The 25,375-nt window shown below is 47.9% G+C and overlaps 1 protein-coding gene across 9 annotated transcripts in view; it reads left to right on the top strand.

Annotated features, from left to right (window-relative positions):
• Positions 1 to 25,375, top strand: part of YEATS2 (YEATS domain containing 2) — a 93,501-nt gene that overhangs the window by 50,081 nt on the left and 18,045 nt on the right. For 5 of the 9 annotated variants that reach the window (XM_055125155.1, XM_055125153.1, XM_055125154.1 and 2 more), the window contains 11 exons: positions 1,402 to 1,560; positions 4,012 to 4,115; positions 5,847 to 5,954; positions 6,969 to 7,151; positions 8,847 to 9,105; positions 11,778 to 11,939; positions 14,538 to 14,734; positions 15,468 to 15,626; positions 16,428 to 16,520; positions 19,646 to 19,822; positions 21,600 to 21,780. In XM_055125155.1, coding sequence (XP_054981130.1) covers positions 1,402 to 1,560; positions 4,012 to 4,115; positions 5,847 to 5,954; positions 6,969 to 7,151; positions 8,847 to 9,105; positions 11,778 to 11,939; positions 14,538 to 14,734; positions 15,468 to 15,626; positions 16,428 to 16,520; positions 19,646 to 19,822; positions 21,600 to 21,780 — 1,782 coding nt within the window. The remainder of the gene's footprint in view (positions 1 to 1,401; positions 1,561 to 4,011; positions 4,116 to 5,846; positions 5,955 to 6,968; positions 7,152 to 8,846; positions 9,106 to 11,777; positions 11,940 to 14,537; positions 14,735 to 15,467; positions 15,627 to 16,427; positions 16,521 to 19,645; positions 19,823 to 21,599; positions 21,781 to 25,375) is intronic. The other 4 variants (XM_055125159.1, XM_055125157.1, XM_055125158.1 and 1 more) reach the window with 1 other exon arrangement.

Here is a 25,375-nt window from a genome sequence, read left to right as displayed (position 1 = left end):
CCAAGTGGCATCTTGGCTTAGCAGAACAAAGCAGTCCCAGAGCAGAGACAGGTCGTTCTGTGTGGAAACTTTTGAATGAGAAAGGAAGTGAAATTCAAAATACTTCCTTTGTTTTTCCTTCTATCACCAGCACAGCTAAAATTCCTAAAGTGGGTTTTAAGTTTTGGAATGATATGTGGAAACCAGAGTGACAAGCAGGAGAGATCGGAGACCTTTTAGTTTGGCGTTAAGACAGATGTTGGAATTGGTTGGGGATTGAAATCCCTTTTCTACTTAAAAAAGTTCGTTCTCGCTAGGATGTAGTTCTAAGGCTTTGTTTTCACCGAGGTTCAGTTTTCCATTGCCTCAACAAGTTTTATACATTGCTGTAAAGCATGCTGCTAGTAGAGATTATATTTGATTATTTTGATTTAACCACCTGAGAAAAAACACGTTTGTCTGGGCGGAAAGGCTGGGACCTGGAGTGGCTCAGGGGGCCCAGCTCACACTGCAGGAGACCCAGGCCCTGCACCACATAGTTTCCTGAACACCCTGAGTGTGGCCTTAAAATAAAAAGCAAAGCTAAATAGGGGCATCAAGGGAATCTTAGACACTGAAAGCAGAAAGCTAAGTAGAAAAATGACCCAAGTCTTTGAAATTGGTGGTGAAGAATATATAGTTTTTATCAACTATCTAGAAATAATCTGAAATTTGATGCTTCAGAGGTTGAATTGGCTAAACTATGAATCAAGTTTTCCCATTTTTATGTTTTTTAAAGTTTACTTATTAAATCTCCACTCCTCCCCTAAATCCACACACATTTTAGGTGTTTTGGAGTACAGCTAGTGTTCTGAGTCTGGCCAAGTTATTAGGAGATTTATTATCTAGAAATTCTTAGCACTTGTTCCATGCTGTTAGGTAAGACCTTGAATTTTGAATTTTAGGTATGTGCCACAGCAACATGATTAAAAATATGTCTCAACTGAAGTGCAGACATAGGGCTCGAGAGATAGTACAGTAAGTGGAGGGTGTTTACCTTGTGTGCAACTAACTCTGGTTCAATAATCAGCATCCCATGAGCCTGCCAGGAGTAATTCCTGACTACGGAGCCAGAGGCACCCCCTTGCATCTCCAGCTGTGACCCCAAAACAAAATACAGACTTAGATTTGGTGATTGTGGAGTAGGACTCGGAATCTGTTTCTAACTAGCTCCTAAGGCCTGTGACCGGTCCTGGGTGAGATGGTGACGGTGGAGCTCGCCTCCTGCCCTGACTCCTCTGCTCAGGGTTTGAGGTGTGATTCCAGTCCCTTTTCCCAGTTTCTTCCCCTTCCCCCTAGTCGCCTGCCCCTCCCCCTTTCTCCTCGGCATCTTCTTGGGTGGTTTGACTATGTCTGTTTTCTTTCTCTTTTTAATTCATCAAGGTTCTCCTATATCAACTCCGAGTCCTTCACCGTTGCCTCGAACGCCGACTTCCACTCCAGTCCATGTGAAGCAGGGCACTGCCAGCTCTGTCATCAGTAACCCGTATGTTATCCTGGACAAGCCAGGGCAGGTGATTGGCACCACCACTCCCACTGCAGGTGTGTTGGATCAGTATTTGCAATATGAAAGGGTTTGCCCTTGTTTTTTTGTTTTGGGTGGGGGGTTGGAGGGAGTTGAGCCACACTGGTGATGCTCAAAGGTCACTCCTGGCTCTGCACTTAAGAATTGTCTCCTGGTGGTGCTTGTGGGACCATATGGGGATGCCTGGGATCAAGTTTAAGTGAGCGGTATGCAAGGCAAGCACCCTACGCACCGTACTATCTCTCTGGCCTCTTATTATTTTTAAAAGATTAAATCCTAGTGTGACTTAGTACTTACTATGAAACCACAAATAGAAGAGGGAATATATGACTCACCCTGGTTTCTGGGTCCACACCATCCCACTAATACTCCCTGGTGGCTCCCAGTCACTGCCAAAAACTGCTTCTATCAAAGACAAATTATAGGAGTTTAGTCAAGTTTTCCCTTTGCTGCCTTTGTATAAAATTAGTCATTATTTTCCTTTAAAAAACAAGGGCTGGGAGTAGAGAGATCACTCCGTGGGCTGGAGCTCACGCTGTGAGTGTTTGATCCCTGACACCACTCGGTGCCCGGAGCACGGACTAGGGAGTAGCCCCCGAGCGTGCCAGGACCCGGTCCTTCCCTCAAGGAAGTGGAACAGCAATCCAAAGAAAGCTTTCTTTTTATCTGGAAGGCTTGTGTTTTGGACCGACAGTGTGATCATTAGCTTTTCCAAATTAAGTTTTAGTACAAGAACAGATTGAGTAGACTAAAGTAGACAACAGGTAGTACAGGAAATACATCTGAGCCACATGTATTTCTTTCTCCAAGTTAGGTTGTATGTGGGACATTCCAAGTATATTTTTGGGGTGAAATTGTGTACTTTAGCAATTATTATATTTCTGTAATTCCTCTAAAAATGTTCCTTTCAGAGATTTCCTGCTCTCCCTTTGTGAAAGGGCTGGCAGATAGATGGCTTTTGAGGATATGTCGTTTCAGCAATCAGCCCAAAGGACCAAAACGATAGTACAGTGGGTAGCACACTTGCCTTGCATGTGGCCAACTCGGGTTTGGTGCCTGGCAGCTCATATGATCTCCTGGGTCCTGCCAGGATGGACCCCTGAGCACTGAGCCAGAAATAAACCCTGACCACCCCCAGGTATGGCTCATAAGCAAGCAAAAGTAAAGAAATCAGCCAAAAGTCTTTGCTTGCGTGTTTGATAAGTGGAGTAGGTGATCAGCTACCAATTTTGGTCTTAACTTACACTGCAGGCGGCATGGCTGTAGATAATGGAGTTCTTTTCATCTCAGACCCTTGAGGCAGTTGTTCAGCTGCAGTATAGCGTGTTTAGTATTGACAGCACTTTGAAATCGGTCTAACCTTGCAGTGAGGTAGCTGGGAGCTCACACTCTCAGCAGTGTGTCCATTTTGGCACCATGTTAGCCAGGACTGGCGCGCCCTTGCATCTCTGAGTCACAGGGTCTGCGAAGGCTGCCCGCTTGGTCATCTAGACTTTTGTGCTGTCTCTTCCTTTCCAAGTCCCACTCAGCGATGTCCCGGACTTACTCCTCCCTGGCTCTGTGCTGAGGGGTCGCTCCCGGCAGAGCTCGGGGGACCGAACAGGGTCAGGGATCAGGAGTCACTGCTGCGTGGGCCACGTGCAAGGCAAACACCCTGCCCACTGCGCTGTCGCTCTCAGCGTATGAACGTCTGGTCCCTTCTTAGGTTAGCCAAGTGGGTCGGCTCTGAAAGAAGAAATCCTAAGGAGCTTTTTAGTGATAATTTTAGGCTCGTGGGTTTTTTGTTTGTTTTAATATGAAACGTGAGAAATAAGTGGCCCAGGTCGAGCCCCTGTGAGATGGGCAAGGAGGGGAGGTCAGTCACTGGCACCAGCCCCCAGAGCTGAGTGCTGTCCCCAGAGATCTGGTCCTTTAGCACCTCACAGCTGCAAAGCACGGAAGGACCCAACCACAGCCCAGGGCGTGCTGTCCTCTCTCTGCTCAGAGGAAATAAAGTTGAAAAAACAAAACTTGGGGCTGGCAAGATAGCACAGTGGGTAGGGCGTTTTCCTTGCACGCGGCCGACCTGGGTTTGACTCCCAGCAACCCATATAGTCCCCTGAGCACCGCCAGGAGTAATTCCTGATTGCAGAAGTAACCCCTGTGCATTGCCAGGTGTGACCCAAAAAGAAGGGGGAAAAAAGCCTTTCAAAAATCCCACAAATCTTGGGGGCTAGAGAGATTCCGATGGGCAGGGCTCTTGCCTTGCACACTCCCTGCCCAGCATCAATCCCCAGATCCCAGATGGTCCTCTGAGCCCCGCCAGGAGTGATCTCTGAGTGCAGCGGCAGAAGTAAGCTCGAGTACCGCTGGGTGTGGCCCAAAACTAAAATCTCAGGGGAGGAGAATTACGGGCACTACCTTAAATCAGATTCCTCTGTCAATAAATTGAATTATAGTGTGTCTTTTTCACCCGTCCTGTGTATCAGGGAGTCCTACAGGCAAACTCTCCGCAGCTGCCCAGGCCGCCCAGCAGACGGCGTCTCCCGTTCCTAAGATCCATGGAAGCAGTTTTGTAGCATCAGCCGTCCAGGTAACACTCATGTCTTGTCTGTTCTCTCCCGATCACGCCCCCCCACACCCCCCACGCCCCTGCCACAGAAGTTTGAGCTCAAAAAAAAATTGCCACTTGATAATGCAAGTTTCACAAGGTGTGGAATCTCCAGCTGCTAGGTCTCTTGAAGATTTCAGCACTGGCACCTCCCCCGGCCTTCCTGGGCCTTTCCTGGTGTGGAAGTGTGTTCTACTCTCTGCAGATTACCTGCAGGGGCCAGGGTCCACCCACTGGGGTGAGGCCCTGGGCTCCTCCCTCTGCACTGCAGAAAGCAAGAACAAAGCAGGCAGCCCCACTGACTGTGATGAGGAAGTTGCTTTATTTTTTTGTTGTTGCTCTGTTACAAATTTTTACCATATAAGGTATTGGGTAAATGCATTCATTACTTTTTAAATTTTTATTTTTAGGCACAGTGATCTGCAATGCTATTAATGATAGGGTATTTTGCATGCGGTGTTCCAACACTGCTTGCTGCCTCCCCCACCCCCATTCCCAGCCCCCCTCCGTGGAAAGTGCAGTTCTCTAGACCAGCTCTCAGGGTCTGTTGCCTTTGGCTTGCAATCCTGTTATTAAACTAAGGCCTTTCTGTTACAGACGCCTGAGAATTCAAAAAGTCACCTCTAATGTGACTAATGCCTAACATGGCATTCCTTATGTTTTGACACTTCCTGTGTCCTGTCGAGTGTTTCCTGGCCAGAGGCAAGGATTCTCCCTTAACTTCACTACGGTCTCTCTGTGACTCTGTGTTACATGAATGCTTAAACTGTAATAACTTCCTTCAAGTCTTCACATGCTGCCATTCTATCTTTTAGTATTTCTTGATGGCCTCTTCCTAGCACAGTTAAGCCATGCTCTTAATCTGTTTCTCGCCCTTTATTTTTTGTGACAAATTATCTCTGAGATTTGTGCCTGAGACTTAGAGGTAACTGTGGTGATTTTGAACATCGACCTTCGTTGGCTTTGCTGATTGTTCATGTTGTTTGTTTTTGTTGTTGCCCTAGTTTCTAAATCCTTGAAAAATTCCCCCTGTATTCTGGGTACTTCACATAGAAACAAGTCAAGCTTCTGATACCCTCAGTAGGTCATAGAGACTGAAACACAGCACCTGTATCACTCACTATTTACCTCCAAAACTCTAGGGTTATAAAGCAAATAAAATTCAGGCTCCATCTTTGTCATTGAAAAAGGCTGGACATGAGTTGTCTGAGGGTTAGAGGCTGAGCGACGGCGTCTTTCTGTGGAGCTGGGTGCTCAGAGCTGCAGCGTGTTTTCTAAATAGGGTCACTGTGCAGGTGTAGATAGAGAGCTCAAAGATTTTGGTGGGTGGGGAGTTTGTTGTTGTTTTTCTGTTTTTGATTTTTTTTTTCTCTTTGGGTCACACCCGGCGATGCACAGGGGTTACTCCTGGCTCTACACCCAGGAATTACTCCTGGCAGTGCTCAGGGGACCATATGGGATGCTGGGAATCGAACCCGGGTCGGCCACGTGCAAGGCAAATGCCCTACCCGCTGTCCTATCGCTCCAGCCCCTATATTTTGATTTTTGTTTGATTTTGGGTTTTTTTTTTATTTGTTTGTGTTTTGGTTTGTGTGTCTAAGAATGTATATGTTCATTTCCCTTTATGTCAGGATAGCTGGTCTAGATGAGAGAGAAAGATTAGGAATCGCTCATTTTACCTCAATTTCACTGTTTTTCTCACTATGTACCCAGCAGGAGGATTCTTTGTTTGCGTCTATGCCGCCTCTCTGCCCAATTGGGAGTCACCCTAAGGTTCAGAGTCCCAAGCCTATAACTGGAGGACTTGGCGCTTTCACGAAAGTGAGTACTTACTGGCTGCTGCTCCCCCGTAACTCAGCACAGTCGCGCTGCCCACTGCATCGTCCTTTCTGTGGCGTACTGTGCCAGAGTTGACTGACTTCAGAACGTGGAAGTTTTATTTGTGCATGTGTGGTTTTGTTTTTGGGCCACACCTGGTGATGCTCAGGGGTTACCTCTGGCTCTATGTTCAGGGGACCATAAGGGATGCCAGGGATTGAATACAGGTCAGTGGCATGCAGAGCAGACGCCCTACCCGCTGCACTCTCTGTACTCTCTCCAAACATGGAACTTTTTTGGTTTCTTTTTATTTGGGGGCCTTTCCTGGCAGTGCTCAGGGTTTTCTCAGCCCAGATCACTCCTGGCTGTACTTGTGGGACCGCAAGGGGGTGTGCACCCCATGATTGCACGTGGGTCAGCTGTGTACAAGGCAAGTGCCCACATGCTATACTATAGTTTCGGTCCCCAATCATGGACTCTTTATTATTTTATTTTATTTGCTTTTTGTGTCACACTGGCAATGCTCACTGGCTCTGCACTCAGAAATTACTCCTGGCGTTGCTTGGGGAATTACATGGGATGCCGGGAGTCAAACCCGGGTTGGCCACGTGCAAGGCAAATTACCCGCTGTAATATCAATCCGGCCCCCCGTGGACCTTTTTAAGTATGTCTGGTTCTGAGACCGTATGTCGGGGGTATCCTTGGGCTTCCTTAGTTGCTCTGGGCTCGGCACGACTGGCTTCGGAGAACACAGGCTGCACGGGGCTTTCTCTCCTCGCTGCTCCTTGGCCTCTGCTGTGAAAAGCGTTGAATTCAGACGTGTCAGTCCGCGTCCACGTCCCGCTTTTGGTAGGGTGGCTGTGACCGGTGCCTTTCAGAGTGCCCTTGTGCCGTCTGCTAGAGTCCTTCTCCACAGCTCGGATTGCGCTGATTGTGTTACCGAGAGCCAGTAGGTCGGACCCTGGAAGCTTTCTTCTTCCCCGGGGTGTTTATCTGTGTTGTTTCGTTTGTTGCCAGGTAATCATCAAGCAGGAGCCTGGGGAGACCTCTCACGTCCCCACGACAGGAGCGGCCAGCCAGTCGCCACTCCCTCAGTATGTCACTGTGAAGGGGGGTCACATGATCGCCGTGTCCCCTCAGAAACAGGTCGTGACTGCCGGAGAAGGGGCTGCCCAGTCGCCAAAGATCCAACCTTCCAAGGTCCGTGTGGGCCGGGGTGGGAGGCCAGTGTGGGAACGCTGCTGTTTGTCCTGGCAGGGGGTGGGAGGGCTTGGGTCAGGAGCCGTGGTTGCTCGCCCCAGAAAACCCTGTGGCTGGAAGCCCCGGTGGGAAAGCACGTCAGTTGTCATGAAACCCATTTGCTCTTTTGCAGTGGTCCCTACCTGGCGCGGGGTTGGAGTACAGTGTCCGGGAACAGTTGAAGGGGCGAGAGCTATGTTCTCCCGCTGGCACGGGAGTACTGGCTTAATGGGCACCATTTTTGCCTTGATTTCCATCGGAAGTGGGTCCCTGACAAGAACAAGGCCTGCTGCTTGCCGGGGGCTTCCTGCTTAGGTGCTGTCTTGTGTACAGTGGCCAGGCTAGTGATTCTTGGCTCCCACAGTGTGTGTTTTCTCTGTAGTTGCAAGTGCCCATAGATGTATTGGAGAACTAGAAAATAGCACATAGATCCGTATTTTCCTCCATTGAGTACTTGCAAGTTCGTTGTATGCTGTATTCTTCACATTTTAATCCTTAACCTTGCAAGGTGGATGGATTGATGGAGGTCTTCACCCCACCCTTCTCCCCTCCCGCCCTTTGTTCTGCAAGTGGGGCCCTAGAAATATAAGCAGCGTAACTTTAGAACATGCAGCTGGTACGTGACCAAGGATGGGAGCCCAGGTCTGCTGGCCGTAAAACTCCCGGTTAATATTCACTGAAGTGTGAATATTCTCCGTCACCCACGCGCCACGCGTATCTTTAGAACATTCAGAGTTGATTGATCTCACTTTGAGGAAAAATATATTCATTTTTTTTTTTGGATTTGGCCCATCCTCAGCAGTGCTCGGGATTTGGTCCTGGCTCTGCACAGGGATTTATCCCAGGATGGCCACATGCACGTGCCCGGCCTGCTGTGCTGTTGCTCCAGTCTCCCCCGATATGGATTTTTTAACAGGTTTTCTTTCTAACTCATTACTAGGCAAATTGAAGAATGTTGGAGCAAGCGTTTCAGATTTGACTTTGGGGCTTTCGTGCCACAGTCACTGACACGTGTGTCATCTGCTTCTTAATGCTAACTGTTGTGGCCTCTTGCAAGCGTTTTGCCAGAATTCTTTAGTGAATCCCTTACTGCCATCTGCCATTCCTACTCAGACACGTCCTTTGTATTCGTCAGAGTCTGGCTTGGCTTTGCCTAGACATACCTGGGATTGATGAGAGGGGATTTTTAATCAGTGTCGTCTTGCTTTGCTGTTTGGGATCCCTGAATATGTTAGTTGCCGCTTTCTGTTACTTGGCATTCTGCAGATCCACTCATCCAGCAATGGTGAGCTGCTGTATAGTTGGGGGTTGGCGGGGAGACAGACAGGGAGAAAGGGCCTGTGTCCACGTCCTGAGCACAGCTTGGGGAGCCCCGTCACCCACATAGTATCACACCCACGTCACAGCAATATGTTAACACAAGTTACATGAAGAAAAGCAATCATCCTGTGAAGAAGCACTTCTGAACTCTGCTCTGGTTTTATGTTGGTTTGTTTGGGGGTTTTTTGGAGGCGGGCAGTCACCCAGCAATGCTCAGGGGTTACTCCTGGCGAGCTCGGGGGACCATATGGGATGCCGGGGATTGAACCTGGGCTGGCCTTGTGCAAAGCCAATGGCTACTCACTGTGCTATCTCTCCTCTGCTCTATTTGAACAGGTTGTTGGGGTGCCCGTGGGGTCTGCTCTCCCTTCGGCAGTGAAACAGGCCGTGGCCATCAGTGGTGGCCAGATCCTTGTGGCCAAAGCCAGCTCTTCTGTCACCAAAGCAGTTGGTCCCAAGCAAGTCGTGACCCAAGGAGTTGCCAAGGCAATTGTGAGCGGAGGTGGAGGGACCATTGTCGCCCAGCCGGTGCAGGCCTTAACCAAGGCTCAGGTCACTACCACTGGCCCTCCGAAGAGTGGACCGCAGGGCTCAGGTAATGCAGACCACCTGAACCCTCTTGGCAGCCTCGTGTGTGCTCTGTCCTTTCGAGAATTATATTTGGAACTTGGTTCTTCTAAGGAATCCCAGTGGGTTGTTATTACAGGGACTGCATGAAAATGGCTGTTGCTCTTTTTCATGTAAGGTTTTACACAAAAAAACCATTAGTAGTGTGTGTGTCTGTGTGTGTGTGTGTAATTAATAGATTGGGGATTTTTGGTATGTGGGTTTTTTGATACCAGAAAACTTTGTTTTAGCAAGAATAATTAAAAATTAATAAGTCTAGTTATTTATACAGTGTTCAGGTCTGAAGAGTAATTTTTATTTGTACTTAACTTGAGATTACTTTGAGTTGCATCTCAGATCAGACTTAAAGTTTTGCCAGCAGCATTTAAAGATTTTTGTTTGTTCATTTGTTTGTTTGAGGGCCACTTCCAGGAATGCTCAGGCATTGCTCCTGGCTCTGCACTTACCCCTGGTGAGTGCTCAGGGGACCATGGGTAATGATGGGGACCAAACCCAGGTAGTCGCATGCAAGGCAGTAACTTACCCACTGTACTGCCACTCCAGCCCCGGCATTTGAAGTTATTTTGATTCGTGCCTTTTCTGCTTATCAAGAGTTAAACAAATGCCCTAGTCACTGTTTAGGCCTTGGCGTGTTTCTCTGAAGGTATGAGAACAGTATGCAGGAAAAAGATACGTGCTGAACTGAAACTCTTTTTTTTTTTTTTTTTTTGCTTTTTGGGTCACACCTGGCGATGCACAGGGGTTACTCCTGGCTCTGCACTCAGGAATTACCCCTGGCTGTGCTCAAGGGACCATATGGGATGCTGGGATTTGAACCCGGGTCGGCTGCGTGCAAGGCAAACGCCCTACCCGCTGTGCTATCTCTCCAGCCCCCTGAACTGAAACTCTTAATGAGGCTTAAGAATTTTGCATGAAATCAGAAGGCAAGTTGATCCTGCAGATAAAGATTTCAGAAGTGATAATGTTGCTAGCAATGGCCAAATTTATCAGTAATGTTAAAGATGAGTGCTGAGCTGGGGGCTAGCATAATAGGCTGACAATAGTTTTGCATACAGGAGCCCCAAGTTCTCTCCCCTGGCATGGCATGGTTCCCTCATGTACTGCCAAGAGGGGACCCCCACCCCCCACCCCAGCACTGCCACTTCTGGGTGTGACTCAGAAAACAAAGCAAACAAAGCAAGGAAAGTGCTTGAGATGGATTGAAAGGAGATGGTCTTAGCACTCAGAAGGTCAGGCTCCCTGGGAGTCAGAGTGTTAGTGAAATCAGTGAGCTGCAGTGCAGAGGATCAGAGTCTGAATCTGATAAGGGACGGCAGGCGGAGCTCATTCAAGGAGAGCAAGAGAAGGACCGGAATGGTGAGCTTGGGCTCAAAGGAATCAGGTTTCTTTGCGCAGCAAGGGGTCAAAAGCCAAAAAAAACCAAAGGCTCCTCTAATGCTGTGTCAGCGTCAGAGGTGGGCTAAAAGCCCCAGCAAACAGGGTGCTGTCCAGATGACTGGTGGGGTGATTGACCGCAGGAGGGACTGCAGCGAGCTTGGGGTTCTGGGTGTGAGTGGCCTCATCACAGCAGGCGTTTCAGGGGAGGGGCCCTGCTTGCATTTGGAAGGGAACAGGGCAGGAGGAGATGGGTGGGTTCGTGGGGGGCTGGAACCATGCCATGGCATGCTAGTGAGGTGTAGGGCTGCTCCAGTGGGCTGTAGGGGCCCCTCAAGAGCTTCTCCCTGGGCCGGCTCCCCTGGGTCAGAGGTTTCTGTTGCCTGAAGGTTTACATCCAGAGCAGTCTCGGTAACTCTTCCCCTGCAGTCCTTGAAGACGTGCCCAGCGGGTCCATGGCCCCTGGGCATGGAGAAGTCTGTCCTTTGGCTTTGAGGTGATGAATAGTTCCACAGTTTATGTGCCAGATATTGGCACCTGTGTTTAGGAAGTGAGAAAGACTTAAAAATACTGTTGCAAATCAGTAGATTTCCTTTTGCTAGGAATTTGGACCAAAAGGGGCTTTAAACAAATGGAAGGATTTGTGTGCACCATTATAGATAGGCTGATGTTATTCTAAACCAGTGTTTTCAGCAGGGGTCCTCATGGTCCCCTTCTCAGGCCCAGGATATTCCAGGGTGGGGAGTTCCTAGGTGAAGACCTTGGAAAGGGGGCCACAACACAAGACTAAGGGGCCATCCAGTAGGATAGGTGGGCACAGGAAGTGAACAAGGTTAAAAAGGGATTGAGGCGCAGCCCGTTCATAATTACAGTGGATCTCTTCTGGTATGTAAATCATCTTTTTCATTTCGGGGGCCACACCCAGCCGTGCCCAGGTAACTGGGCTCCAAGTCAGGGATGAGCTTTGAGCACTTTTTGGGGCTCAGGGGACCATATGCGGTGCTGGGGATGGAATCCCGGGTCAGTTATGTGCAAGGAAAGTGCCCTGCCCTCTGTACTGTCTCTTGGGTTCAGTAAATTATTTGTAATCAGCGAAATATGTTTTAAGCGTCGGCCTGTCTGTGCGTCTCAGGTGCTGGCCTTCCTGTCACTGTGTTTCAGGGAGTGTCTCGTTGCTCCGTTTTGGCTTCAGAGATGGCACTGACCTCACAGTGTCTCTTGCTACTCCTTTCTTTCTAACTTTTCTCTCCCCCTGTGCCCTTCCAGTGATGGCAACATTGCAACTGCCCGCCACCAATTTGGCCAACTTGGCCAATCTGCCTCCGGGCACTAAGCTCTACCTGACGACGAACAGCAAGAACCCTTCCGGGAAAGGAAAGCTGCTGCTCATCCCGCAAGGCGCCATCCTGCGAGCCACCAACAGTGCCAGTGAGTCGCTCCTCAGAGCCGTTGGCTCGTGGCTGTCCACGGAGGGCAGCTCTCCTGCTTTACTTCAGGCCTGTCCACAGCTCCATAGCTCCACTTAGGGGCATCGTGAGTGGCAGCATTTGCCCGAGTGGATTCTTAACATGCACACAATTGGGGGCCGAGGGTGGCACAGGTCCACACTGGCGATGCTCAGGGGTTACTCCTGGTTCTGCACTCAGGAATTACTCCCGGCAGTGCTGGAGGGACCACATGAGGTGCCCCAGGCATCAAACCCAGGTTGGGCATATGCAAGGCAAGCCTGCTGTACTGTCACTCTCACCCCACATAGCCACGACTTAATTAGAAATAGGCTTAAATGTCTTAATCTTAGACGGTGATACTGTTATCCTGCTTTTACTTATGCAGGGTTCGGGGTGCAGGATGTGCCACTGGGAGACACGGTTGTTGGGGTTGAAGCTGCTGCTGTGAGCTGAGTGAGGGGGCTCCTCCCCGCAGGGCTGTCTGGGGAGTGGGGGCACTGGGTGTTGCCAGGAGCTGCCGCCCGTGTTTGTTTTATCTGGACGGAGACAGGAATAAGGTTGGAATCGGTGTCTCTACTCGCGTTCCTGAAATGAGCTTCTCAGTGCGTTGTGTTTAGAGATGGAAAAAGCAATGCAGACCACCGTGCATAAGCTTCAGAACCCCCCAAAAATTGGGTGTTTATCAAGACTTTTAAACTTACATAGAGAGAACATAAAGGGTAAAAGGAGTTTTTTATTTTTTAGTTTTTTAATTAAAGGGTGTGTGCGTGCATGTGTGTGTGTGTCTATGTGTCTGTGTCTGCCTATGTCTGTGTGTGTTTGTGGTATTGGACCAAACTGACAGCCTGACATTCACGAACACACTTTCTCCGGCTGGTTCTCAGCCTCCCAGGAGCTGCTCCTGCCAAAGTGCATGCATGGGCTCATCGCATGTGTGTGTTGGTCATGGTGCTTGGTTTGTGCTCCCTCACCTAGTGTTTTGGGGTTCGATTGGGGGGTTGGCTTTTTAGGTCACACCTGCCGATGCTCAGGCGTTACTCCTGGCTCTGCCTTCAGGAATCACTCCTGGCAGTGCTTGGGGGATCGAACCCGGGTCTGCCGCATGCAAGGCAGATGCCCTTCCCACGGTGCTGTCTCTCTGGCCCCTCTCTTCCCTTGTTATCCCACCTCACCTGTACCTAAACTGGTGTGTCAGGAGGTTAGATATGGAGGCTGGGGCAGTAGTACAGTGGGGAGGGCACTTCCCTTGCACACAGCAGACCCACGTTCAGTACCCAGTACTATCAGGAGTAATCCCTGAGCATCTGTTTGTGGCCATACACAAAAAAAAAAAAGAGAGAGAGAAAGAGAAATGCATAATAGAATTCATCCAAAGCGATTTCTATTTTAATTTATGTGTGCTATGTCAGCAAGCAGGAAGTAAAAACTGTTCATAGGCTTTAAAGTGGAATTAAAGGGGCTGGAGTGGTAGTGCAGTGGGTAGGGTATTTGCCTTGCATGTGACCAATCTCCCCATATCCCATATGGTTCCCTGAGCACTTCCAGGAGTAATTCCTTAATGCAGAGCCAGGAGTAACTCCTGAGCATCACTGGGTGTGACAAAAATAATAATTGTAAAGTGGAATTAAAAAACACAGGGACCTTGCAGTCGTGTAAGTATGAGAAAATGTTCATTTTTTCCAGTGCAGAGGAGACATAAGCAAGAGTACTCTCCAGTTATATGAAATTTTAACAGTTCCGCTGACAGGAATCAGCTGCCACCACATTGGGAAACATGTCTCCAGGCACATTGAAATGTCGGTTAAGTCAGCATTTGGTTAGAAAGTATCTGTCAGACAGTCTAATCTCCCACAGCTTAGTCCAAATAGTTGGCAGGAATATGTTCTTTTACTTTTATTTTTAATTTTTGTATTCAGAACTGAATTAGTCAATCATCTATCGAAAATAGACTCATTTCAGGGAAGGGCCCTTGCTCTGCCTGGCGCCAACCCAGGCTCAGTCCCTGACACCCCAGGGGGTGCCCTGAGTCCTTCCAGGTATGGCTCGGAGAAAACAAGACAATGATAGCAAGTTGGTTTCGGGGTCTGGAGAGATAGTACAGCAGGAGGGCGCTTGCCTGCCCAGGTTCACTTCCTGGCATCCCATACGACCCTCCCCCACGCACCACCAGGAGAAACCCCCAAGCATTGCTGGGTGTGCTGCCCCCCCCTCAAAATTGATTTCCGTCTTCAGTTCTCAAAAAGACTTCCTCTTGGGGGCTGGAGCAATAGTACAGCAGGTAGGGCGTTTGCCTTGCACACGGCCAACCCGGGTTCGATTCCCAGCATCCCATATGGTCCCGTGAGCATGGCCAGCTCTGAGTGCAGAGCCAGGAGTGACCCCTGAGCATTGCTGGGTGTGACCCAAAACGCAAAAACAGACTTCCTCTTACCGCAGAGTAGGCTAGTTCCAGAAAGGGAGGGGAGGGTGGGGAGGTATAGGGCTATGACGGGCGCCTCTCTCTAGGGTCCTCGGTGTCCCCTTTGCATTTGTGTTTCCTGACGGCTGTGTGCTGACGTGTCGCTTGCTGTGTTTCTAGACCTGCAGTCTGGCTCCGTTACGGGCGCTGGAGGAGGCGGCGGTGGCAGCACTGCAGGAGCCGCAGCCGCAGGAGGCGGAGGAGCCGGAGGAGCAGCGAGCACTGCGGGGACTGGCGGGACCCAGGCCCCCGCCGGCCCTGGCGGCATCTCCCAGCACCTCACATACACATCGTACATCCTCAAGCAAACCCCGCAGGTCTGCCCGCTTGAACCCGGCCTCTCTGAACCCCCCCCCCCCCGCCCCCGTAGTTATCTAGGGACTGCAGGTGGCTGCCGGTTTCCCCCTGCAGCTCCAGGAGCAGGACTCGGTATGTCCCGTGGCCGGGCCGACAGCCCGTGTAAGTTCGGGCTTGTTCTGGCTAGATACCTAGAAGCAGCTGGGTCCATCCTCGGGAAGCGTTCAGTCACTTACCCAAGGTATCTTTGGTGAGAAAGTCGTAGAATATGGACTTAAACTTGGGTCTTTCTAGCTCAAATGTTTTTGAGTGTGCTGCTGAAAAATTTCTTAAGCCGGAGTAACCAAAGAGGTGGCATCAACCTTAGGGTGTTTGGAGTTAGGTGGGGCTCGAGATTAGAACTTGGAAGGGTTCTACCGTTCTTCCCCGTGAATTGGAAGTCGTAGCTGTCTCCAAGAAAGGTCATGGGGTTTGGTGCCAGAGGTCCTTACTGACAAGAATGGATAGTTATTGGATACTCAGATAGCACTTAGGGCTAGATTGTAGGACTTGGATTTCTAGCAGCTCACTCTGCAACTGCTTTGCAAAGTATGAGACATGGGGATAACCCTTGGTACTGGCGCAGAGAGCAGGGCTGTGCCCCGTCATTCTGGGTTGTGTGATTTGTCGCTTGTGACATGGGACCCTGTGATGTGAGCCATCAGAATACGTAGTTGGAGATTACCAACTTGCTGTTTGTTTGTTCTCACTTAGGGCACCTTTTTAGTTGGCCAGCCATCATCCCAGACCTCTGGAAAACAGCTGACATCTGGGCCAGTGGTCCAGGGAACGCTGGGGGTCAGCACAACTTCTGCCCAAGGACAGCAGACATTAAAAGTTATCTCTGGACAAAAAACAACGCTGTTTACCCAGGTAAATACACTTCCTCCACCACCGCCCCAATGTGTTGTGATAGTGGCATTTATTTGAGCCTATGCCATTTATTTCCCACCAGAAAGTAAGATTATATAGGAATGAACAATAAAACATTTTTTAGAAGAATAAGAAATGGGAAAAATATAAGTAGAATAAGACACTATACCAGAAAGTTACTTACATAGACAGTGAAGTCTGGTGTTGGTAGCTAATAAAATTTACTAAAGCAAAATGTAAATGAAACATCAGTTATAAAATTCACATTATTTGTGAGTAGCAAAAAAAAAGAACAAGAAAGCACGTTATTTCCTTAGAAGAAAACAACAATTTTTCTTGGCACTTCGTTCTTAAATTTCTCTGGAGGAAGCTTCTGGTGGACTCTGTGAATAGTGTCAGGTTGTTTCGGCCGCAGCATCAGTGTAGTAACTGCCCCCAGGGCTTTGGTGCCTGTTGCTGCAACGTTCCTTAGCAGACGCCAAAGCATAAGGGCAGGGATTTTAAATAAGAGACTGCTGAGACAACTCTGCAGCTAAGTCTCTAAAAACATGAAATAACGTGCAGAGGTTATAGACTATCTGGTATCGTTTGTCAAGAAACAATGCTTTTGCTATGACTGTAAAGCATCAGTTTTCAGGAAGTGGAATGAACAGTGACTTTGTCAAATGCTTTTATTTTGTGTATTGAAATGAATCTTTGAGTTTGCTTTCTGTTAATGTGGTCAATTGTATTGATTTTTCCAATGTTGAACCAACCATGGTTTTTGTTTGTTTGTTTTGGGTCTCGCCCACCTGTGCTCAGGGATTACTCCTGACTCTGTGCTCAGGGACTACTTGCAGGGTTCGTGAACCATATGGGCCGCTGGGGATTGAACCTGGGTCAGCCGCTTGCAAGGCAAGTGCCCTACCCACTGTACTATCCCTTCGGCCCCTCAACCAACCCTGTTTGATAATGTCATTATATTTGGTTTTGATGCTGGGTTTGGGTTTTTTGTTTTTTGTTTTTTTAATATTTGTATTTAGTATAATTTTGGTTTGAGTTTAAGTTGATAAAAAAAATTTTAACTATTTTATCACTGTATCACTGTCATCCCATTGTTCATCAGTTTGCTCAAGCGGGCACCAGTAATGTCTCCATTGTGAGACTTGTTGTTACTGTTTTTGGCATATCCAATACGCTACAGGGAGCTTGCCAGGCTCTGCTATGCAGGCGAGATACTCTCGGTAGATTTCCAGGCTCTCCGAGAGGGGTGGAGGAATCCGAAACAATTTTATAAGAAAATTATTTTTTTAATTTAATTATTTGAGGGGCTCACAATACTGTTAATAATGGTTTCTTATGGACATAATTCCAACACTACACCTATCAGCAGTGTACCTGTCTTCCTCCCTAAAGGACCCCAGCCCCATTTCCCCTTACCTCCCCCGCCCCAGCTCACTTGTGTGGCTCTATATCTGTAAGTCCCACATACAAGAGAGATCATTCTCCAGCCTGCCCTTTCATTCAGCTGACTTCACTCTCACAGTATCCTCAGTTCTATCCATGTTGCTGCCAACTGTATGATGCTGTTTTTTTTTTTTTTAAGCTGCATGGTATTCCATTTTTTATATTACAGTTTGCTGATCCACTCTGTAGTCAGGCATTTGGGTTCTTTCCATATTTGGCTGTTGTACTAAGTGCAGCGATGAACATGGGTGTGCAGATGGCCAAGAAGGATAAGAGCAAGAATATTTTATTATTATTTTATTTATTTATTTATTGCTTTGGGGGTCACACCCAGTGATGCTCAGGGGTCACTCCTAGCTCTGCACTCAGGAATTACTCCTGGTGGTGCTCTGGTGACCATAGGGATGCTGGGAATCGAACCTGGGTTGGCCCCATGCAAGGCAAACGCCCTACCCGCTGTGCTATCGATCCAGCCCCCAGCAAGGATATTTTATTAGAGAATTTCTTCATTTTGAAATTGCAGAATTGGTAATTATGGAATTACAAACTATAGAGCTTGTTGGCTTCTGTCTGGCATTGGTATCTGAATGAGGCCTGACTCATTACTGAGTTGGTCTATAGAATTGGTACTATACTAAGTCGTAATATCTTTTGGAGGTTTCCTAATCAGGGAGGTTTTAACTATAATATCAGCTCATTTGTTACAGAGCTGTTCGATGTCTTCTTGAGAGACTAGCACTCCTTAAAGCATTGATGGAATCAAATTCGCTGCCTTTGGCGCCTTGAGCACTGATTTTCCTTTTGTCAGATGCTCATAGTTACTTCAGACAGAAAAGAGGCCCCCAAAGTCTTCAGTTTCCTTAAAACCTTTGCTGCTTGTAATGCAACTAGTACAGTGTTCTTCCTTGTTCTGCCACAGCAGCTTAGACAATTATTGTTGCCTTTTATTAGGATATAATTCACATAAAACACTGCACAGACTATCAGTTCTGATAAATGTTTGTGTTTATACATGAATATGTGTGTAAATCTATGCTTACTCATGAGTTTCTGTCCTTAACAAGGCACAGACATTTCTATCACTCTAAAATATGACCCTCATTTCCCACTTTTACTATTTTTCTTATTTCTTTTATCTTAAATTGGCTTTCATTTGTGCAGCCTACTATCACCAAAATGAGATGATATGTTCTCGTTTAAGTGTTTTGAGATAATATGTCCTCTTTTGAGTCTTTCAGATAATGTTTTTGAGATTTATCAATGTACATTAAATATCTTACTCTTTTATTCTTTTTTTTTTTTTTCATTTTGGGTCACACCCAGCTATGCACAGGAGTTACTCCTGGCTCATGCACTCAAGAATTACTTCTGGCGATGCTCGGGGGAACCATATGGGATGCTGGGAATCGAACCCGGATTGGCCCCGTGCAAGGCAAACACCCTACCCGCTGTGCTATTGCTCCAGCCCCTCTTTTTTATTCTTGAGTAGGAGTTTGTTGCATGACTATTTTTGTTAATGGAGATTTGGGTTATTTTCAGGCTTGAGCATATGGATGATCCTGTTAGGAATATTGTCGTACAGGTCTCTTTGTACAGTAATGAATGGTTTTGCAAAGCACTTGCACCATTCGATTTTCCCATAAGTACTATTCCCTCTGCAGCATGGAAGGTTATCATCGTTCTGGATATTAATCTTTTTGTGGGTGTGCAGTGATATCTCATGTGGTTTTAATTTGTGTAAGGCCTCAATGCAAATTATCCCATGGCTACTCTTTCTGGATTCTAATTATAGCTCCTCCTGTCACTAGCTAGTAACCTGGCAATCTCTTTATCAGTTAATAGGGGCTGAAACTGTCGTGCAAAGTGTATGAAAATACTGGATGAAATAAAGCTGTAATAAAAACTTTCTGATATTCCTGGCAACAGTGACTCCTCAGAGACTGAGCAGTGGGGTGCCCGTGGGGGTGCACTTACCTTGAGTGCTAAGTTATCCTTCACACCAGGGTCAGCAAACTGAGCCGCAGGTTTTCTGTTTTTTTTATGTAACATCTTCTGGGAACATGCTGGACTCATTGCATGATCTCATTGACTTACGGGAGTCAGTCAAGACCAAGTGGTCTGCCAAGCTAGAAATGCTTACTCGTGCCATTCATAGAAATGTCGAACTGCTGAAGCTGCAATTTGTTGAGTAGTTCTGCAGTACTAAAATATTAGACTGTGCTCGCCTGGATACCATGAACTTTCCCACTTAAATTTGGACCCTTTTCAGTTAGATGATCTGTATGTTTATCACATCAGACTCAGTTATTTTGGTAGCAAATGGCCTGCTATTTTTGAAGACAGGTGCCAAATAATTATTTCCAAATGCATTTCTTACTTTATATAAGGGGCAAGAACAGTGGAAGGTGAAAGGTAAGCTTGAGAACGTTTGAGAAAGATGCACAAGCATCTTTAGTCTCAATTCGCAGGGCTCTGTTAGACTTGCTCTAGTTGGGGCAAGAGCAAGTGAGGAAGGAGGTGTGCGGCTCGCCCGGGCGTCAGTACTCGGCTTCAGTCCGTTTTCATTTCCGCAGGCCGCCCCTGGAGGACAGGCATCTCTGATGAAAATATCCGATAGCACCTTGAAGACCGTGCCAGCAACCTCCCAGCTCTCAAAGCCTGGCACCACCATGCTGAGGGTGGCGGGAGGGGTCATCACCACTGCCACCTCGCCCGCAGTGGCCCTCTCAGCCAATGGGCCTGCACAACAGGTGAGAATTAGCATGACAGAAAAAACTGGAATGAAGCTGAAAGGCTGAAGGCGAAAGGAAGATGAGCAGACATAGCAGTGAGCTCTGTGGGGGGCTGGGGTCGCCCCCTCCCTGGTGGTGCTCTTAAGGTGCTTCTCAGGCCAGCGGGTTTAGCACAAGGGCCGAGGGTGCCGTGCTGCTTGGGCCCGCAGTGCCCGGTACACACGGGCCATCCCAGCCATGCTGCCCGTTGATGCTTGGTGTCAACTGTGTACTGCCGGGGAATGGACCCAAGTTGGCACATTCCAGGCGTGTGCTCTGTCAGCTGTACCATGTCCAGCCCCTATTTTGCTCTTTGTAAATTTCACTTAATTTGAATAAAATTTGCCATTTTTTAAGTATATCAATGCTTTTTTTAAATTAATATTTTCAGGTTTGTGCAATCATGGCTAGTATCTAATTACAGAATAGTTTCTTCAGCGCTTTAAAAGGAAACTGGATCCCCAATAATTATAAATTCCCACATTATCTTGCGCGCACACACACACACACACACACACACACACACACACACACACACACACACCTCCCTCTCAGTCCCCACATACAAGTCCTCCCTCTCAGTCCCCACCACAACCACAGTTCGGTTATGTTCTTTCATCAACCACACATTTTTGTAGAATAACATTGGTTTTTTCTTTTGCTCTATAGGACTAGGGAAGGAATTGCAGTGCTTGAGTAATGACTAAAATCTTTCCCAAGTAACTGTATATTTCCCATCAGTGATGTGCAAGAGTTCTGTTTGCCCACATACTGACATGCTGGACACTTGGTTTTGGGGGCATCTTTGGTTTTGTTTCATTATAGCCCTCGGTGTATATGTGAGGTGGCATCTCGTTTTGATTTACACTTCCCTAGTAGTTAATGATACTGAGCATTTTAACATGTGCTTAGAGTTATCTTTGGAGAAAAGGCTGTTCAGAATCTTAGCCCATTATCTGATGGGGCTACTTAGTGTATTTTATTAAGCTGAAGCACTGTCATCCCGCTGTTCATCGATTTGCTCGAGCGGGCACCAGTAACGTCTCCATTGTGAGACTTGTTACTGTTTTTGGCATATCAAATACGCCACGGGTAGCTTGCCTGGCTCTCCGAGAGGAATGGAGGAACCGAACCTGGATTGGCCGCATGCAAGGCAAACACCCTACCCGCTGTGCTATCAATATAGAAGGTTTTGAAAGATAAGTTCAAGTCAGATTTTTTTTTTTAAATCTCATTCTTTATACTGCCTTCTTGATGATATTATTGAGTTCTTGGTTTTGGGGGGGTATTTTGGGGTTGGTTTTTGAGGCCACACCTTGGTTGTGCGCAGGGCTTATATTCTTGTACTTAGTGAGTGTTCACATAGCATTTTGTGAAGTGAGAGGAGTGATGCATTTTTATGTTTTTAAGAGTAGTAATCATGTAACACTCCTTAGTCATTTACTTGTCCACACGAAATCTACATGTGTAGCAATCACTGAACTAGATTTTAAATGCTGTAACCTTGGCCAGGGAGCTGACTCAGTTGGCTCGAGCGTATGCCTCACTTGTGGGAACCCCAGTTCGCATCCCTGGCACCGCATGGTCCCCCAAGCATCACTGAGACCCCCCAAGCAGGCTAAATGGGGTAACCCCTTCTGCATGTGCTGCCTACAGGCTATGAGAGACTGCGATAGCCTGACTCGCTAGCACTCAGTGTTCTCTGTGGCCAGTCACACTGCTTGTCTTCTGTGATTTCTGTCCCCGGGCTGAGCAGTCAGAAGGAGCAGCACCCAGCTCATCGACTCTTGGTTCTGTCGTGAAAACTTCCGGGCAGCAGCAAGTGTGTGTGAGCCAGGCCACCATGGGAACCTGCAAGGCCACTGCCCCCTCTGTCATAAGTGCTACATCCCTGGTGTCCACCGCCAACCCCATTTCAGGAAAAGCTACAGTATCAGGTCAGTTGTGCCATGATGACGCCGTTTCTCTTCCCCAGCTTTGGGCTTGAATATTTTGGAAAATATACTGGTTGTTTGTGTTTGTGTTCAGGGCTCACTCCTGGCTCTGCACTCAGGGATCGCTCCTGGCTGGGCTCGGGGACCACGTGCAGGCCTGGGGATCGGACCCAGGTCGGCCTCTTGCAAGACAAGCTCCCTCCCAGCTATACTGTAGCTCTAGCTCAAAAATCTGTTGTGAAACTCAGTGTTTGGAGATACTGTGGTAGGATTGATACAGAAGTTATGGAAGAAATGAGACTTCTGAAAAATGAATGCTTTCTCTTTTCTGATCACACTTTAGCATCCAATAAATAACATCTCTGCTTTAATGTGTACTATCTTGAGATACTGCACTGAACATTCAGTTTCATAAAAGAGTCAGACAGACTAGGGCCTCGGGAATACAGTTTCATGGCAGAGCACATGCCTTGCATGTTTGAAGACCTGGTTCTGAGAAAAATAAAGATGAAAAAATTAACTATGCTCTAATGACTGTCAAGGTTTTTGTTTTTAAATTATGTTTTGCAAGGTTCTGTTTTTTGTAGTTTTTCTTTTCTGCTTTGTAAACTGTCCAGAACAAGGTCTCCGTTGTGAGTAGCTCCTCAGAGATGAAGTCAGACCGATGGGCCCAGATCACATCAGGCTGCTTGTGGGTCATTGTAAGAGCTTTGCCTTTTGTTCAGAGGAAGGCGTTTGAGGGTCTGAAGCTACAGGGTCACGGGGTTGACCTTCCCTTTCACCCAGATCGCTGGCTACAGCGTTCAGAGTCAGCGAGGGCACAAAGTGGAGGCAGGGAACAGACGAAGAAGTCGACGCTAAGAACATTTGGTGATGTGCCAGGGAGCCAGCTAAAAGGGATTCCCGGAAGGATGCAGGACTAGAGGGAAGGAAATCACCCAGGAAGTAATAGGAAACAGTTTATCCCCCACCTGAAGGGCCTGAGCTTCTGGCTCAGAGGCCACCCTCTCCAGAACCCTTAGACGGCTCACCTGAAGCCTTAGTGCATGCGATCAGAACAGCAGAGACAAGATTTTTTTATTATTATTATTATTATTATTGTAACACTGATTTTCTAGGATGTTGATAATACATTAATTTCAGACCTTAAATGTCCCGCCCCCAATCCCATCACCAGTGTGACCTCCCCCCACCATCAGTTACGTCCCCCGTGTCCCACCCTCCACTTCAGTCTGCCCCCCTGGCAGGCACAAACAGATTTCCTTCATACTGTTACAACATGAAGGCAAGTGAGATTATTAAACCATAGCTTGATACCGATTTGTGGTTGACGGTCGACCCGGGTTTGATTCCCATCATTGTTCTGTCTCACGAGGGTGTTACCAGAGTCGTTGTCTGAGGAACATTACTCTCCGTGGTGCTATTGCACCTTCTCTGTTAACTGTTGCGGCCCGTTGAGCTTGGTCATCTTCTGTGCAGCGGTCCCATCAGATTTCATGTGATTTGACCAGGCTGACAGTCCTGTGAAATTTTGAGGTGTCCAGTCCAGGAGCTGTAGATACAGAATGATTTGGTGGCTTGGCAGTTCGGTGCAGTTCGGTTGTAGAGCTTGGCCATTTCTGTGTCGGAGGGTGTCAGGTGGGGGCTGCTGTGCCTTCAGGCAGAAAGGGAAATTCACCCCCATTCCAAGAAAGCGCCAGACTCCTAAGCCTGGACCAGTCTGCCCAGCAGGGACAAGAAGGTCTTAAAAGCTTTCAAAGGGGAAAAAGAAATAGAACAACTCAGAAATTACATTATCATCAGATTTCTTAGTAGCAATGCTGAAAGTTGGAATGCTGCTTTCCAGAATCTAGGAGAAAATTATTTATCATAATATCCAGTCAGTCAGCAGTGGGCAATATAGGAATGGAGGGAAGTATGTGTCCCGTCCCGCGGGACTAAGTTATTCCAGGGTCTGAAGAGGCGCTACCTGAAATAGCAAGGGCGAGAAAGAAGAGGGAGACCAAGCAAGGAACTGTTGTCAAGGTCTCGTTTATTGAAGGAAAGTATACAGAATATATAGGCTGAGGGGCAAGGCTTTTGCGAGGGGGCCAGGGTGGATCACGCGGGGCATTCGCGGGGCATTTGCGTAAGGGGGATCAGCAGACTGGAACATGATATGCCTGTCATCTTTGTGGGTCTCGCCCTTGGTACAGGATGTCTGTTACATAATACAATATCTTGGTGGGCACTCCCTGTCTGGGGAAATGGCTAAGTTCTCCTTTTCCCAGGGTCCCGGTCCCCCACATCTCCCCCTGTGTTTTTATATATAAAAAATTGAGGGCTACTGAGAGCCGCCTGGGTAGGTGAGGTGCCGTGTCTTAGGCTATGTAACGTGCCTCCAGACCCGAGGGGGCAGGGGCTCTGTCTTAGGCTATGTGAGGGGATTCTTACTCTTGCCATCACTGTGCTCTTATATGTGGCGCTTGGTTATTTTTTCTGCCAGCCGCCCCCAAGGTGAAGCTAAGGGGAGGTTGCACAGGGTAAGCGCTTAGTGAAAATGTGATGGGGACTCAAGAGGTAAGGCCTCACACTACTCCCGTCATGGAGACCCCTTGCTGCTCCTATTCGGGTCTGGCGTTACACTATATCCCGTCATAGGCTAACCTCACAGCTGACCCATAGTGGGAGAGGGGATGTCAGGGTGCCGTGTCCCTGGGAAATGAGCCCAGAGCCTATGGTACCAAGGGGACCCTAGTCTCTCGGCTAGAGGGGAGAAGTTGAGCCGGTCTGTCTCCGGGACTTGGTCAGGAACTCCCTCTTCAGGAGGCGGTATCGGTCCAAGGCGATGATAATGAACAGCAACCGTGCTTCTGGTGGCCGAGTCAATCTGCGACTTAATAAAAGAGGTTAAGCGACTAAAGGCCCAAGGGCCAAAGAATAGTAGTATCAGGAGACCCACGAGGGGTCCCAAAAGACTAGGCAGTAACGTGGACAGCCGGGGTGAAGTGGAAAACCAATTTTGATACCATGACTCCTGTTTTTCTCTAGCCCTTTTTCTTTCTTCCAGGCTCCTTTTGACCTTATCAATGCTATCCTGTACTAGACCTGTCTTGTCTGCATAAAAATAGCATTCCTCTTTAAGGGCCACACAGAGTCCGCCCTCTTGTAAAAAAAACAAATCCAAACCTCTGTGGTTTTGTAAGACTACTTCAGAGAGGGAAGTTAAAGAGTCCTTTAAATCTTGCAGCCCTTTCTGCAGTTCCTGAATGTCTCTGTCTACAACCTGGCTGAGTTGATTGTACTGCTGTTTGGAAGTAATTAGGGAGACAATGCCAGTGCCAGTCCTGTAGCGCCTAGTCCTAAGACAACAGCTAGGGTTATTGCTGTGAGTGGTTCTCTTTTGTGGCGGGGTAAGACTGCCCCTTTTTCCCCAAAAACTGAGAAAATCCTCAGGGTCATGAATGGAGAGCCTGGGAAACAGGTGGACCAGGACACAGTAGTCTCTGGTGCGCAAGAAGGCACTGGTCTCGACATGAGTGGTAAGGCCAGCAGAGCAGGCAAAGTAAGACTCAGGCGGGGCCGAGACATAGGTGAAAGAGGCGTCCACGCGCTGGGA

The sequence above is a fragment of the Sorex araneus genome, chromosome 2, assembly GCF_027595985.1.
Source record: "Sorex araneus isolate mSorAra2 chromosome 2, mSorAra2.pri, whole genome shotgun sequence".
Lineage (NCBI taxonomy): Eukaryota > Metazoa > Chordata > Mammalia > Eulipotyphla > Soricidae > Sorex > Sorex araneus.
Note: the sequence above shows the minus strand (reverse complement) of the source record. Positions and strands in the feature narration are given on the sequence as shown.